Genomic DNA, 16,534 nt, shown 5'->3' with positions numbered 1-16,534 from the left:
GTTGTACACTTTGACTGCCATCTCGCCTTTCCCTCACTCCCCAGCTCTTGGCAACCACTAATCTACTCCTTGTTTGTGAGTTCAGCTTTTTTGTATTCCAGATCATACAATATTTGTCTTTCTTTGACTTATTTCACTTAGCCTGATGCCCTCAAGGTCCATTTGTGTTGTCACAAATGGTGGGATTTGGTTCTTTTGTAATATGTAATATACATACTATATATAGAGTAATACACACACACACCTCCGCTCATCCATTGATGTACTCTTAGGTGGTTTCCATGTTTTTGCCAGTAATGTTGAAATGAGCACAGGGTGTCAACATCTCTTCACGATAGCGATTTTATTTCCTTTGGAAATAAGTTTGTTTTTTTTTTTTTAATTTTTTTTTTTTTAATTAATTTAACCCCTCACCCAGAGTTTCTTCATCCTAGAAGTGCCAGTTGCTTCTTGTTTCCAGCTTACTATTTTTCCCAAATACTTCCAGGACCAGCTTTGTCAGGCCCCACAGAAGTGCCAGCACTAAGCTGATGGGCAGACTTTCTTAGAGGTCTTGGTCTTGACTTGGATCTCTCTTCCAAGTCCCTGAGGTGCCAGGACCAATGCCTACTGCTGTGCAGCTCTGTTATCCCAACCCCTTCCTTTTGGCCCCATCGTCCCCCTTTGCCTTTTTAATTTTCCTGCCTGGATCCTCTCTCGTTTGATTTTCTGCAGTATTTAGGATGCTGTTTACAGTCTTCATGATATGTATATTTCTAACTCAGCGCTTATGTTGTTTTTTTTTTCCCCCTGCATAGTGGCAGTTTTCTTGATCTCAGATGTTATCCTATTTATAACTCCCTACTCTAGATTCTCAGTTGCTATTTCCTTTTGATTTTAAAGAGCTTAAATTAGAAGTTATCCAAAAATGCCTCTTGTTTCTTGTCTTAGAGGAAACCACTCAGTTTCAGTTCTATGGTTTGCCTCCTTTATTTGTAGAAAAGTTGTTTTTATATGGTGGGGGATGGTTTCCCTACTATTGGAAGTTGCATAGGTTCCTGTCTGAATTTTTCAAGCCTTGGAACTAATATAGGTGACAAAAGTACTTAGTTTTTGTTTTTTTTTTTTTTAAGATTTTATTTATTTATTTGAGAGAGACAGAGAGAACAAGCAGGGGGAGCTGCAGGCAGAGGGAGAGGGAGAAGCAGGATCCCCGCCAAGCAGGGAGCCCGATGCGGGGCTCGATCCCAGGACCCTGGGATCATGACCTGAGCTGAAGGCAGACGCTTAACCAACTGAGCCACCCAGGCGCCCCCAAAAGTACTTAGTTTTGTTGCCAATTCAGAAACTCAATTAGGTTGAGTGACCTATGGTGAGAGTCGGAGGTAGAGTTGGAAGCAGGTACCTCTGTGTCTAAGAGTTTATTTCCATGGTTTTTAATACATTTAGTAGTTAGCTGGAATTTGTCTGGTCTGTTCGCCCTCTTTGGGAATCAGAAATGCTAGAGTTCCCGCCTCTGGTATAGGCCAGGACTCGGTGATAGTTGCGTTTCTCCCTTGGTGTGATATCTGGTACATGGTCAGCTGCCTGTTAGGATCCTGATACATGACACCACACTTTTTCCCTGACCGCTTACTCCATTGCTGATGAATCTTTAATCTTTGTATCTCCACACTGAGGAGTGTTATATGCGTCTTGTTGGAACCCTGCCAGTGATTTCCAATGTCAATGGGGAAGAGCAAGAAGTTGGGTAGGTCCCTTCTTTAGTTTGGTCCTGGCTGGAGGAGATCTGCTAGAACTTTCTCAAAATTTCTTGACAAGTACACTTTCCTACATCCCAGGGTCAATACAGGGTTTTCTTTTTTATATACATATTTATCTATTTTGTTGAGCAGTTTGGAATGTGGAGGGAAAATGATTTCGCCCTAGTTTTCTTTTCATCTGCCTCTGTATTAACGTATTGGAGTGCAGAGCTAACCATAAACTATGCATTTTGCTACCTTTCCCATTTCTTCTGAGCAAATAAAGGGAATAGGAGAGGAAGATAGAATAGAAATCCCCACCATCCATTTTCTGTGCTTCATCTGGTTGAATACAGATTATTTGGTGTTGTCAAAGCTGCAACCATTATGTAGCAGCATGAAGTAAGGCTTCATTTAGAAAACAAAGCAATCAAGGAAAACAAAATGGCAAACAAACCAAACAAAAATAGCCACAAAAACTCAACCCTTTCCATTAGCAAAGTGAGTGTTAGCAAAACTTGTGTTAGAGTCAATCTCACATAATATGCTAGACCAATTTCAGTGCGGTCCTGATGGAAAAATGAATCCTATGGAGGAGGGATTTTTGACTCACAGATTCCTTGTGGGAAAGCAAAGGAAACTTTGTGGTCCAGTTGTGCAGGCAGTGGGAGATTTTTCATTCCGGTGTTTACCCACAGTTCCTCACTCACTTTTATCATAAGTCAGCTGACCCTCATCACGCTTGGAGTCAGACTTGGATTCTGAATCGTAAGGGCTATGGCAGTTTACGGATCTCGAACAGAAGGAAGCTAGCTTTACGAATCGGGGGACAGCAGAGAAAGGAGAAGAAGGTTCCTGCCCCCTGCCTGCCATGCAAGCCCTTTTCAGACCTTTTGTCTCATATATACTCATGAAGATCCCTGCATATATAGCACTACTGACAAAAGACATCGATTGCCTCTGGGAGGGAAAACATTACGAGCAGAATTCCGAAGAAAGTGAATTCATGGATTGCTCTGCTTGATATTCATCCAGTGTTTCTGACTTGCTAAAAGCAAGTTTAATGTATTTATACAATTTGTAAAGATGTAACTGATTCTGGAGCTCTGCTATTTACAGGGAACATATTTCACGTTACTGTAAGCACTAAGGAAAATTAAATCAATAAATCCACTGCCTGTAATTTGAGATACTCAATTGAAGAAAAATACATTGTCTGGGAGGGAGGGGGAATCATTTACTTCGAGAAAGACTTGTAAAGCTGTCTTCACTCTACTATCCCAGGATTTCGAGTGACGGCAAGAGTTAAGCCTGTGCTGTAAAATTATCAAAGGGTTGTTGTGACACCTCAGAACAAGCAGAGGCCAACTCCCACTTTGGTTCTTGAAGCGTACGCTCAAGTGGAAAGCCATGCAAGGCAAAGCTCTTTCTCTCTGAACTATCTATGCGTCCTTTTCCCTGAGAAAGTTGGGCTGGGCAGAGACTGAATGTCAGGAAACTCGGTGAATGTTTCTCCCTCGTTGCCATTGATGTTCTCTGTGACCACTGGAAGGCCAGTTAACCTCTCCGAACATCACCCTTCCGTGTGTAAAAGGTTAATAGTGAAGCTTGTTTGCAAAGTGCCTTGAGCCTTCCATGAAGGGCACTACACAGATACCCAGCATTGCTGTTTGACTGGAGGGCATTGTATTTTTTAGTTATATGTTTGGTTGGATGGGTTATAGATTTTGTTGTGGTTGGGTGTTACCCCATTCTCCCTGGTTACACACGACTAATAGGTAATCTCACTCTATTACCATCTTCTAGAGCCCACTAGAGGGTTAAGAGAAAGTCAGAGGTTACAGATTAATAAGGCATTCTTTAGTTAATAAAAAAAAAATCACATGCATCTCAACTGCGTAATAGCTGTGGATAGCAATTTATTAGGCTAAGTGTTTCATCAGCTGCTAAACAGATTATATTGACAGAGACTCAGGGAATGATGAGTTGTTTTTTGTTTGTTTGTTTTCGTTCTGCTCCCCCACTAAATCTTTTCTCCTGCACGTCAGTATAGAGCATTAGGAAGTTCCGTTTAAGGTTTATTTCAAATGTGCTTGTGAGTATTTGGCAAAACAATTTTCTTCTTCTGGAATTCCTGAAATCCACTGACTTTTCTGTGTATATCTACTTTGTGACATTAAGTTCGCGATTTTATTGTATTTGGAACAAATGTGAACAAGAGCAAATTGTCATGGACCTCACACTTTTTTTGCAGATTTACGGAAGAACTTCGAACAAGATCCGCAGGGAAGGGAGGTTCCCATTGAAGGCATGATAGTGCTGCATTGCCGACCTCCGGAGGGAGTTCCTGCAGCTGAGGTAAGTGACCCATGGGACCAGACCTGGGACAGTGAAGTTCTGTGTGGTCCTAAGTGAAGTAAAAGAGCCTGGGTCTGGCATTCTTACTGTCTGGACCCATTCGCTAAAGACAATGAAGAAATTGTGAAGGAAATAACTTGGAAAGGGAAATGGTCTCTCGTCTACTTTGTTGTTGACACAAAGCTCTTGCGAGGTAGCCTGAGTAGGATTTGTATTCTTGATTTTGGTGACCTCAGATGACACAGGTGGAATCCTTTGTGTCCTCAGTCAGTCACCTTGGATGCCGTGATACGTACATTGGGTCCTGGATCAACCTGAGCTCTAATAGGCAAAGCCACATGAAAAAGGGCACAGGGAAGGAGATCAGCCCCTAGTGACAAGTCTCACTAATGTTTGTACTTCGTTTTTCTTTACTTATGGAACAAATGTTCAGAGCATTTATTATGCTGTAGGCACTGTGCTGGCATGGCAGATATAAAAAGTGATGTAGCCACAGGTCTCCTTCACAGTGGGAGTCTAGAATCTGGAGTCACTCTGGTTTTTGCTCCTTGCATGTTTTCTAGATGCTATTAGATTATAATTGTCAGAGATGACATATTGTGGTCATAGGAAAGCTTTCCTAAGTCTTTCAGTCACTCTTAAAAGATGTCCTGATAGAGGAGTAATACAGTCGTGAAGGCAATATTGGGGGCAGGGACAAGCTAGGCAGTACCAGGAATGCTTAGTAGAATGATCATTTTTCTAAATGGAGGCCTGAGTTGAGCAATAGATAGTCCAGTTGTGGCTCTTCTGTGGGAAGCTAGGAAACCTGCCTCAGAGCAATGGTTTGTTTATTCGCTGAGAAGTAGAGGTTTAAAAAAAAAAAAGAAGAAGAAGGAGTCTTTGCCTCCCATTATTCGCTAAAATTGCTGTGGGATTTTGTAATTGGAAGGACAAAGGAATAGAGAAAATAAAGGGGAACGGAAAAACACACACACTTGCATGTTTAGATAGAAAGCATGCTGGCTGGACACTATTCAAAGCTCAGAAATGAAGTAAACGGACTTGAAAATTAAAGTGAACATTCCATGCATGATAGGAAATGATTAGAAAGGAAAATGCTTATTTTTAGATTTTTATTTAATGTGAAACAGAAAGATTTTTGATCTTCTTTTGCTCCCTTCTTGTTCCTTATAGAGCATGCTCTGGTTTCCAGGGCGGGGTGATGGGCAGCAGGGCGTTAAGCTCACAGGTGAATGTTTCCCTCCCATACAGGACACCCAAGTGCTCCCGGGAGTCTGACCTGGGCATCAGCAGTTTGCTAAAAACACCACCCACCTCTGAAAATCCTGACTTGCAAATGTCCATGTGGAGATGGGAGGGGGGGGGGGGGGGGGCGTTTAACTCAGTGCACTTCCCATTCTGCCTTTGACATCATATGACCCTTTTATTTTAACCATGTGTATGTTATTAGGAATAAATTTCAGAGCTAGGCTGGCTGATTTTAAATAGAGGGCCATTCCAAGGAGCAGCCAGGGCTGCAGGATGGTTTCAAACAAATTTTGAGCTGAGAGTGAGGGGAAAGCTGTGTTTTGTACATTCTGTCTTGTAGGATGAATACAGAGAGTGTTTCAGCTACATTGTGGGTTAATGGGCTATTGTGGAGCCCTGACAAGCATTTATAGCATCATCATAATGTGAGAAAGCATCCCAATTCCAAACACTTGAGTTACTTTGGAATTTATGAGTTCGATATACCTATATCCACGCACCAATATTTACAGCTCCTTTAGCATGCAATAGCTTACACGGTTATTACCACCAACATCTGTGTTTTTGCTGAAGGGAGGGCAGAATGAGAGAAGAAAGCTGAGGGAAGGACAAGGATAGGGAAGGAAAGGGAGAATGTACGTACCCTTCCAAGTGGGGTCTCCCAGGGTGGAGACGTCTGCCCATGCCTGTCACGTGGTCTTCAGATCTCCAAGAGTACACCGCTGTGGGTTCTGACCTCACAGTCAGGTGACAATCCTGCAGTTCATGACTCTCCAGGATGGCAGTGATTGGGAACTCTGCTTGGAAATTGATCCCAGTTATGTCAAAATTGTCACTGTAAAATACTACCTGTTCTCTTCCTTGAGCGCGGACGTTCTTCCCTTTCCACCACGTGGTTCCCTTCATGCCCACCTGCTGTGGGACCCCGGGGTCATCACTGGAAGGGGTTGTGCCTGACAGGACCTCTGGTGTGTCAGCTGGTTTTGTCCTGCTGTGACATAGGAGGTCTCCTCCTTGGCACTTTGAAGACCTGTACAATTGTCTTCTCTCTGTGAGGTAGAACTTCCTACACAACTAACTCACCTGTATGAGCACAGAAGATGGTGTCGAAGCATAGAAAGAACTACCATGTGGAGAATGTCCCCATGTGCTGGGCGCTGTGTTCAGTACCTTCTCTGTAGTATTTCATTTGATTTGCAAAAGAGATGCCAGAAAATTGTAGGTGTTTTCATGTCCTTCTTATAGGAACTTGTCCAAGCTCTCAGATCACTAGCAAGTCAATCTAACCTTAAAGCTCAGATCTTTTTTTTCTTCTCTAATATTTTTTGTTGGTTTTTAATGAGACTGTGGGTTGTCAGTTTCCCCCAAGCCTTTTTGAAGCTTAAGAGCCCCTCGACCAGTGGAAGCCTCTCTGTTTGCTATGCTACCTGACTTTCCATCCTTAGAAATGGGCTTTTAAGTGAAAATTTCTTCTAGCTAATATGCCAATCCTAAACCTTGTGTAAATTGTGTTCTTTTGTTTGAGGTAGGTAATCTGGTGGTAAAACAAAGAACAGCGCCATGAAAAAATAGAGGCTTTGGGAGCTCAGGGGAACAAGGAACAGGGAGAGGGACATCTGTGGAGCCTCTGTGCTCCCAACGTCCAGGAGCCTCGGTTGGATGCGTCCTAGGAGATAGGAAAGTACAGGATGTCCAGAGTTACAGGGAAGAGGCCATGGAGGAGAAGAAAAGAGGGCATATAAAAGCGGGAGGGAGAGATCCTAGGATAATCTCTACCCTCATTACATTTTTCCTATGTCTGGCACTGGCCATGACAGATCTCATTGTCACAAAGGGTCAGACCCTGACTAGCAATTCCCAATGCTGTGATCTATAGCAATTTACTAGCTCCTGTGAACCTCAGATTCCTCATCCAGAAATAGGAACCATATTTTCCTTGTAGGATTGCTATTACGCAAAGAAGGAAAAAAACCTGAGAATATGCAAAATGGTTTTTAAGTACTAAATAAATAGTTTGGATTATTGTGGTTTCTCTTCTTCCTCTTTATCCTAGTCTTCTATAAAGATTCACAAACCTTTGGTTCTCAGAGAAGATGTTAAGGCTCCATTGTGGTTGGAGAACCAGATTAAAACTGAGACCCTTAAGACATCTGGCACATTTTCAGCCCCATGAAAAAGCAGGGTGCTGCTAAGACTATCCCTCCTTACCCCAGACTACCTATGAGCTCTGCCTTTCCTGCCTGAGCCCTCTGTTCTTACTTCTCAAGCTCATCAGAGGACAAAGGCATGCTCTCCACTTCCCTCTCTTTTAATCTATCACATGGAGTGAGTAAGTGGTTATTGACAGAAGCTGGTGACTATCAATGTTTGTTCATCTCGCTTACCCCAATGGAGAATCTAATGTATGATATTATTAGTAGTAAAATACTTTCCAAAAAGTAGCATATGAACTTGAAGATTCTCACCAGACTCATTTACACACTGGTTTGGATGAAATAATAGGTCACACACTCTGCAAAATACCTGAAATGTGAACAGATGATAATTCAAGTTTTTCTAAATGCTGTGAGCTCATCCTATAGCTGGGTGTATTAGAGCATATTTGTCACGCAGTTACTTTTAACCTTAACCTTGGGACAATTCTAACTAAAGAGAGCAACTTTAGTGTTTGACACTTGTTGTTTAGCTAAAACCAATTTGCTCCTTTCAAAACAATTCATTATCCCACACTGCACTTTTTTATACTCCCCAATTATATGGAAAATCTATCTTTCATAAAAGTTAGAAATTATGTCCAATGAAAATCCGACATTTTAATGATTTTCCACAGATTAAAATTGTAGAGTTCTCAATAAACCCTGATTTACTGATGTTGGCTATAAAATGGTTATTGCTGTTAATAAAGCCTGTAAATCTTAACAGGTTATATTTGCCTTGGACAATAAAACTTGCCATAAAGGCTTAGTGTCTAAGGCTAATTCTGCTCACATCAAGGTAAACAACCTACTCAAAATAATTCAATGTCTTTGAGAATTGAGGCCCCAAACCTAAGCAACTGACAGGGGATTCTAGGCTTGAACCAGGCACTATTCTTGTTTTTTTTTTTTAATTATTATTTTTTTATTGTTATGTTAATCCCCATACATTACATCATTAGTTTTAGATGTAGTGTTCCATGATTCGTTGTTTGTGCATAACACCCAGTGCTCCATGCAGAACGTGCCCTCCTCAATACCCATCACCAGGCTAACCCATCCTCCCACCCCCCTCCCCTCTAGAACCCTCAGTTTGTTTTTCAGAGTCCATCGTCTCTCATGGTTCGTCTACCCCTCCGATTCTGCCCCCTTCATTCTTCCCCGCCTGCTACCTTCTTCTTCTTTTTTTTTTTTCTTAACATATATTGCATTATTTGTTTCAGAGGTACAGATCTGAGATTCAACATTCTTGCACAATTCACAGCGCTCACCAGAGCACATACCCTCCCCAGTGTCTATCACCCAGCCACCCCATCCCTCCCACCCCACCCCCGACTCCAACCCTCAGTTTGTTTCCTGAGATTAAGAATTCCTCCTATCAGTCAGCACAGTGTGGGTAAGGAGAAGGTTCCCTTCTTTCTGCTGGGCACCACATCATTGTCTGATTTGGTGTCATTGACTGATCACTAGGTTGGAATGCGTGTATAGCAAGGGGAGGTTCCAGGACTGAAATGGAAGAATGTACTTTCGGTTTCGTAAAGTGTGTCAGAGTCATACAAGTATAAGTAGCCAAATTATTGGTGGTAGGGGCATTTGGGAAGGGGGAGGCGGGGGCAGGGATTTGGGGGCAGGAGAGCCTTTCCTTTCCAGATGCCCAGGTGGAAATCAAAGGTATTTTGAGAAGCTCTATTAATCTTGGTGCACTTGGTGGACCATTTGATATGTTTTCTTATGTTTGTGGAAGTTTTTTTTTTTTTTGTCTTCCATTTCTAAGGTAAAGGACAAATAAAAAAAAAAAAGGATTGTCTAGTCTTCCTTGTGGTTAGTCCCCTATGAGTCTGGTGTTCTTGCACAAATCGGGTGAAGAGGTGAGCAGTGTCATCTTTTTTGAACTGTCAGGACATTGCCAAGTGATTCTCCCTTTCCCTACGGTGTGGTTGAACATTTTCCCTGGCTGCTTGGCACCTGGCCTGGCTCTTTGGCCTTCCTAGAGGCTCTGGATACTACTAATTTTTTTTTTAATAAAGTTCTCTTCTGCGTACACAAGCCAGTGCAGAGTTTGTTGCTTGCGGTCAAGCATCCTATTACAGTGCATCTGCCATGTCTTTAAGGATGCCTTTGAACCATACCTCAAAGTGACCTTTGGAATAAAGCAAGTCACTATGAGCTAAAGTTATGGGACATTAATATATTTTTTCTTTATCTGCAAAATAATTCTCTTAATTATTCCTGATGTATAAACAGTAGAAGCCACATACTATCTATGACTTGTTTTAATAATTCTGCGCAGCCTCGTGCCAGACAGTTTTTGAGTCAGAAGCCCTTTGCTCTTATCCCCTGTGAGGGTATTCTTAATGAAAGGTTCATTTGTTTCAAATGTGTTCATTGGCATAAAACCCAGGAGAGAATCTTATGACATTGAACTGTTTAATACAAGAATCACTAGACTATTGTGTTTAACCTCAATCAAACAGACTATGAAATGAGAACTTTATTTTAAAAATAAGACTCTAAATAATTCACTAGAGAAATGTTAAGTGAGGTGCCCAAGTTCTGAAGCAATGGACCTCAGGTATAAATAATTAATCTAATTTGGTGCAGCCAAAGCAGAGAGAATGTCTAATAGTCCAGATAAACTTTGCTTTGAGGAGACTGACAGTGAGGACCTTTGCAGAAAGCCACATTTGATTAGAATGTATCATATTGTAATAGAAACCTAATGGACTCTTAAGAAAAGAGAATGTTGAATTGGTTAAATACTAGTAATTAAGTGCCAGTAAATTACTTCTCTAAAAACATTTCTGCCAAAAAAAAAAAAAAAAAGTTGCTATCGCAGGACAGATGGGAAAATGAGGTTAATATAAGTTATTTAAAAAGTGACTGTCTACAGCCCAAATACCCTCATCGTTAAAATTTGTCCTTAAGTAAATCTTATTAACATACTGACTTTTACTACATCCTTATCTGGGAGGCTCTCTTTCCTTACTGAGGAAGAAAAGGAGAGAAGACATCTGAAGTTCCTGATTTGTATTTATTTTCTTCTTTTCTTCTTGTTCTATATTCCTGCGGGGGGCGGTGGGTGGGTAGGAAAATAGAATTGCATTTCTCAAAGCCAAGGGCAGGGACCCACAATGAGTTTGCAAAGGTTGCCTAGTTGTTAGTCTTTCCTTCCTTTTTCTTTTTATCTTCATCCCCTCGGTTAGCTTCACACACTCCATCTCTTTCTTACCAAGCACTACTCTCTGTTATTTACAGTCCTATCTCTGCGTCTCCCCAGTTTCTCCTTGCCTGGAATGCCCTCAACCTCTGACATATATCTATAGTATGCATGGTATTGTAGGATCCGTTTTAACCCAGCTGGTTTCTGACTTCTACCCTGGCCATCCCAGCTGACAGTCTTTCTTAGAGACCCCTAATCTGATTGGTGTGGACTGCTCAAGGAAGGGCAGCATTTTTTCCCTCCCTCCGAAGACTTCTATTAGCATATTGTTTTGAGCATTTTGTTTTCTCTCCCCAGCCCACTTCCTCTCATATTTAACTTTTCATGACTGTATGTCCTGTCTCCTTAAGGTAATTCCCCTCAGGATAAGGAGATGCAAATTATACTTTTCACTGTCCTTTCCCACCCCCCTTAGCAGATAATACAAATGCACCTGGCAAGTGTTTGTGACTTAATGGATGGATATTTACACAATGGCTGTGTGGTACATGTAAGAATAACTCTTTTTTTTAAGCGGGGGAGGGGGGAGAGTGGGGGTGGGAGGGGCAGCGGGAGAGGAAGAGGAAGAAAGAGAACCTTAAGTGGACTCCATGCCCAGCAAGGAGCCGATGTGGGGCTCTATCTCATGACTCTGAGATCATGACCTGAGCCGAAATCAAGAGTCAGACACTTAACCACTTAACTGACTGAGCCACCCAGGCACCCAAGAATAAACTCTTAAATTTAAGGTATCACTTTAAAATTTACATAGATTTTCACACGTATTGACTCATTGGACTCTGAAAGCTACAATTTGTAGGTAGGCAAATATAGTAGTATCTCTGTTATTTATTTATTATTGAACTGTGGTTGACATAGAATATTATCTTGGTTTCAGGTACATGACATAGTGATTCAACATTTGTGTACATTAGGAAGTGATCTCAACTATAAATCTAGCTGCCATCTGTCACCATACAAAGATGTTACATGTTATTAACTATATCCCCTATGTGGTACATTATATCCTTGTGACTTATTTATTTTATAACTGCAAGTTTGTATCTTTTAATCCCCTTCCTTGATTTTGCCCATCTTCCCACTGCAAACACCTCCCTCTGGCAAACACCAAACTGTTCTCTGTATCTATGAGTCTATTTCTGTTTTGTTCAGATTCCACATATAAGTGAAATCATACAATATTAGTCTTTCTTTGATTTATTTGGCTTAGCATAATACCTTCTGGGTCCATCCATGTTATCACAAATGGCAAGATTTCACTTTTTTGAAGGGCTGAGCAATATTCCATTGGGTATATTTTATATATACACATACATACCACATCTTTATCCATTTATCTATTGGACACTTAGGTTGTCACCTTATCTTGGCTATTGTGAGTAATGCTGCAGTGAACGTAGAGGTGCATATATCTTTTCAATTTTATTTTGTTTTCTTTGGATAAATACCCAGAAGTGGAATTGCTAGATCATATGGTAGTTCTATTTTTAATTTTTTGAGGAACCTCCACACTGTTCTTCCTAGTTGCTGCACCATTCCACATTCCTACCAACAGTATGTGAGGGTTTCTCCACATCTTCTCCAAGACTTGTTATTTCTTGTCTTTTAAATAATACCCATTCTAAGACAGATGAGGGGATACCTCGTTGTAGTTTTGATTTGCATCTTCCTGATAGTGGTGTTTAGCGTCTTGTCATGTGCACGCTGGCCATCTGTCTCCTTTGGACAAATGCCTACTCAAGTCCTTTTACCAATTTTTAACTAGATTGCTTTCATTTTTTTGTTTGTTTGTTTGTTTGATGTTGAATTGTGTGAGTTCTCTTTATATTTTGGATATTAGTCCCTTATCGGTTATATTATTTGCTAACATGTTCTCCCATTCAGTAGGTTGCCTTTCCATTTCATTCACAGTTTCCTTTGTTGTTCAAAAGCTTTTTAGTTTGATGTAGTCCCATTTGTTTATTTTTGCTTTTGTTGCCTTTGCTTGAGGAGACAGTTCCAAAAAATAATATTGCTTAGACCAATGCCCAAGAGCTTACTGCCCATGCTTCATTCTACGAGTTTTATGGTTTTGGGTCTTATATTCTGGTCTTTAATCCATTTTGAGTTTATTTTTGTATATGATGTATGAAAGTGGTCCAGTTCCAATCTTTTGCATGTAGTTGTCCAGTTTTCCCAACACCATTTATTGAAGAGACTGTCTTTTTCCTATTATATATTCTTGCTTCCTTTGATGAAGATTGACCATGTAAGCTTGGGTTTATTTTTGGACTCTCTATTTTATTCCATTGATCTTTATTTATGTTTTTGTGCTAGTTTTGATTACTATAGCTTTGTAGTATAGTTTGAAATCTGGAAGTGTGTGATACCTCCAGCTTTGTTTTTCTTTCTTGAGATAGCTTTGGCTATTTGAAGTCTTTTGGAGTTCCATCCAAATTTTAGGATTTTTTTTATTCTAGTTCTGTGGAAAATGCCCCTGGTATTTCAATAGGGATTGCACTGAATCTGTAGATTGCTTTGAGTAGTATGGACATTTTCACAACATTAATTCTTCCAATCTATGAGCATGGTATGTTTTTCCATTTATTTGTGTCATTTTCAATTTCTTTCATCAGTGTCATAGTTATCAGAGTACAGGTCTTTTACCTCCTTGGTTAAATTCACTTCTAGGCATTATACTTCTTTTGATTCAATTGCAAATGAGACCATTTTCTTAATTTCTCTTTCTGAGAGTTCATTATGCAATGACTCTATTTAAAGAGTCATTTATTCCAGATATAAATTAATGCAGAAACTATATAGCTAACATTTATTGCATATGCACTCTATGCCAGGCACAGTTCACTGAATCTTCCTGACAGCTCTCTGAGGTAGGTGCTAATAATCTGCCAGTTTTATAAACAAGGAAACTGAGGCCCAGACAGGTTAAGCACCTTACTGGAGGACACAGTTACTAAATGACTGACCCAATAATTGAACTCAGATAACCTGGCTTCTGAGCCTTTTCTCTTTAAATCCACCGGATGAAGCTTCTCTATGTGCCAGACATTGCATGCTGAGTACCAGCTGAGTAAGATCCATGCCTGGCAATAACTAGTCCACCATCTCGTTTCATGCATACACAGCTAAAAGTATTAAGGTAAGATAATGGCATTTGTAAATATATATGAGTGTGCACACATGCAAGTCTGCTGCTTTTCCTCCATGTTGTTGTTCATGTCTGTGATTACAGGTCTGAGCCTTATTGCTCCCCAATTGCAGTTAAACCCCATCACCTGATGGCATTGGAATCCACATCGGTTCAAGTTCTAGAGATGGTTTTGCAGAGTGGCTCAGTGCCAGTGACAACTTTGAGCAGGCTTTGATGGGATGCAGAAACCCTGCTAACAGAATATCTCTTTATCTTACTCTTCATTTTTTTTTTCCTTGACAGGAAATTACATCCTTTATCCTTTCAGAAATATAAAATTTGCATATTGTGTTTAAGGTTTCTCAAATTGGGAGAAGAAGCAAATGGATCAAGAGGGAAGGCGGTTTGGAGGAAAAATCAGAAAGCTAGCAATCAGTCAGTAGTAAAAAAGTTAAAGAAAAACACATAAGGAAAGGAAATGTATGATTTCTAAATTAACCTAATGAAGGCGGAGAGCTATTTCTCTGTCCTGCGCCTTTTTTCACAGTTTAGCGGCAATAAACAGTCTTTATATCTTGAATTATGCAGAAGTAAAAGCAGTCTGGGAGGCCTCCACATAAAGAGCTTCGGTTCTGTAATTCAGCAGTAATGCTCCATGGGCATGAATCAAGAACTCCATCCCAATCCTGCTGAGACAGCATGGATTTTAATGTTTCTGTGAAGCACAGCACACACCCTCCTGATTCACTTAGCAAATGCCTTTGTTTTGTAGGCAGACCTTATTAAAACAGAAACACACAGCCGCCACTGTATCAGCTTCTCCGGGTAATCTTTTGCCATGATCCCCAAATCCTACCCACTGCCTATAGGGTCTTTTTGGGGAGAAAGGGCCACCTTCTATAATGTCTTTTGTTTTTAGTTAACTGTGGGCGACTAGAAGGTACATCAGCCCCCCGGGCAATTTTTCATGTAACTGCTTGTAAAATAGAGCGTGCCCATTTTGGCTTCGTGGGGTAGAGACCTGCTGACTAAGCACCTGCCTGCAGGTACTGTTGAGCTACACCCAGCTGATCGGACTGCAGTTTCGCTTCGGTTCCATAATTTGTGCCTGCCGAAAGAAGCCTAGATGGCCTCTTACATTACACTGCACAGCGCTCAAACTTCCCCACTTTGTAAAATCTAAAGGAGCTGTGATCTCTCCCATGGAGCCACCTTAGATTCAGTGCAGTAAGTACACTGAGTGAAGGAGAGTGACTTATTGAAACTCCCAGAGCTTTGGTTTGTCTGAATTGCAGTGGCTCGCACACCACAGATTACAGGCGCACCAGCTTAACAGCTGCTCGGCTCAAATCCGCACATAACTCAGATTCACTTGGTTCTATCAGTTAAGCTTCCAAAAAAAAAAAAAAAAAGAAAAAGAAAAGAGAAAAAAATCCCCTGCCATGGTGAATTTCGGTTTAAATATAACTGAGACTTTCTTGACTCTGGTTTAGCTAAATTGGACCTGTTCCTTGAATTGTTGATTCAGTATTGACTTAGAGATCTGGCTGTCAGTCCCTCCAACAGAATCTCTGTAGACACGTGTATTAATCGTGTGCAATATTCCTCACCCTCCATGCACTGCCAGCCCTGGCTTGCGCTAGCTACAAGCGATGTTTTAAACCTTGATTTCCGTGTGCGGTAAGTGTCAGACGGACGATTCATATGCTGGCTCAACAGTATCATTTGGAGATCACCTTCAGGAGGCAGCTCTGGCATGCCACTGCAGGGAAGCGGAAGAACAGAATCATGCCCCCCAGATTAGACAGGAGCAGTCACTCTGGGGCATCAATTATGTATGAGGCTAGGTGGTCAGTTTAATCTTTCCTTTTAACATTGTCATCTACGCACTGCCTGAAATGCTGTTGTTACGGATCTGGGTAAGGGGTGAAGTATTATGTGGTAATGGACGTTGTACATTTGCCTGGGAAAAAAAATTGTCTCTTTCTTCATAGCCTGGGAACTCACATTCTCATTTTTAATTAAGCCATTCAAATAATAGGCAGCAGGAATTGGTGCTATGGAGGGATAACAGTAAAAAGGATAACAAAGCTAGTGGGGAAAAGAAACCTCAAAGTAGAGATGGGGGCTAACCATGATGGGTTGCATTTATATGCCATGTCATTCAGTATTGTGATTTGCCAAGACAATAGACTCCCCGTTAATGATCATCGTTAATTGCCATATATCGAGGACCACATGGCAGGCTTTCTGCTGTAGGCACTACCATATGTCATCCTATTTCATTCTCTCAGCTGAATTATCATTTCCATTTTATAGATGTGAAAACTGAGGCTTAGGTGAAGTAACTGCCCCAAAGTCCCTCAGATAGTAAGGGGCCACATTCTCTTTGATTACAAAGCCCAAATCTTGAGATAACCCAACAGTGTCTCTTGTTATTGGCCATATGCCATGCACATGGTAAGCAAGGAAGAAGAGATCCCAGCAGGGATGGGTCTGATTCCAATGTTGAGTCCTTTCGATTGTATCACCCTACCCATGGGTGCTGGGTCAGCTTTGTGGTATTGGGTATCAGAGCATGACTTCAAGACAATTCATGGACAGTCTTTTGTGTGGTCTAATACGGCTTTAATCTCTTACTACTTTCATAGATGGCTTC

General features: G+C 41.0%; 1 protein-coding gene across 1 annotated transcript in view; it reads left to right on the top strand.

The window, feature by feature from the left end:
• UNC5D (unc-5 netrin receptor D) overlaps positions 1-16,534 on the top strand; it is a 559,949-nt gene that overhangs the window by 367,867 nt on the left and 175,548 nt on the right. The window contains exon 4 of the mRNA XM_035004059.1: positions 3,976-4,079. Within this exon, the coding sequence (XP_034859950.1) occupies positions 3,976-4,079 (104 nt within the window). The remainder of the gene's footprint in view (positions 1-3,975; positions 4,080-16,534) is intronic.

This window comes from Mirounga leonina, unplaced genomic scaffold, assembly GCF_011800145.1.
Source record: "Mirounga leonina isolate KUSES-001 unplaced genomic scaffold, KU_Mleo_1.0 Mir_128, whole genome shotgun sequence".
NCBI lineage: Eukaryota > Metazoa > Chordata > Mammalia > Carnivora > Phocidae > Mirounga > Mirounga leonina.
The sequence above is the reverse complement of the archived record's forward strand: the minus strand, read 5'-3'. Positions and strand labels throughout refer to the sequence as shown.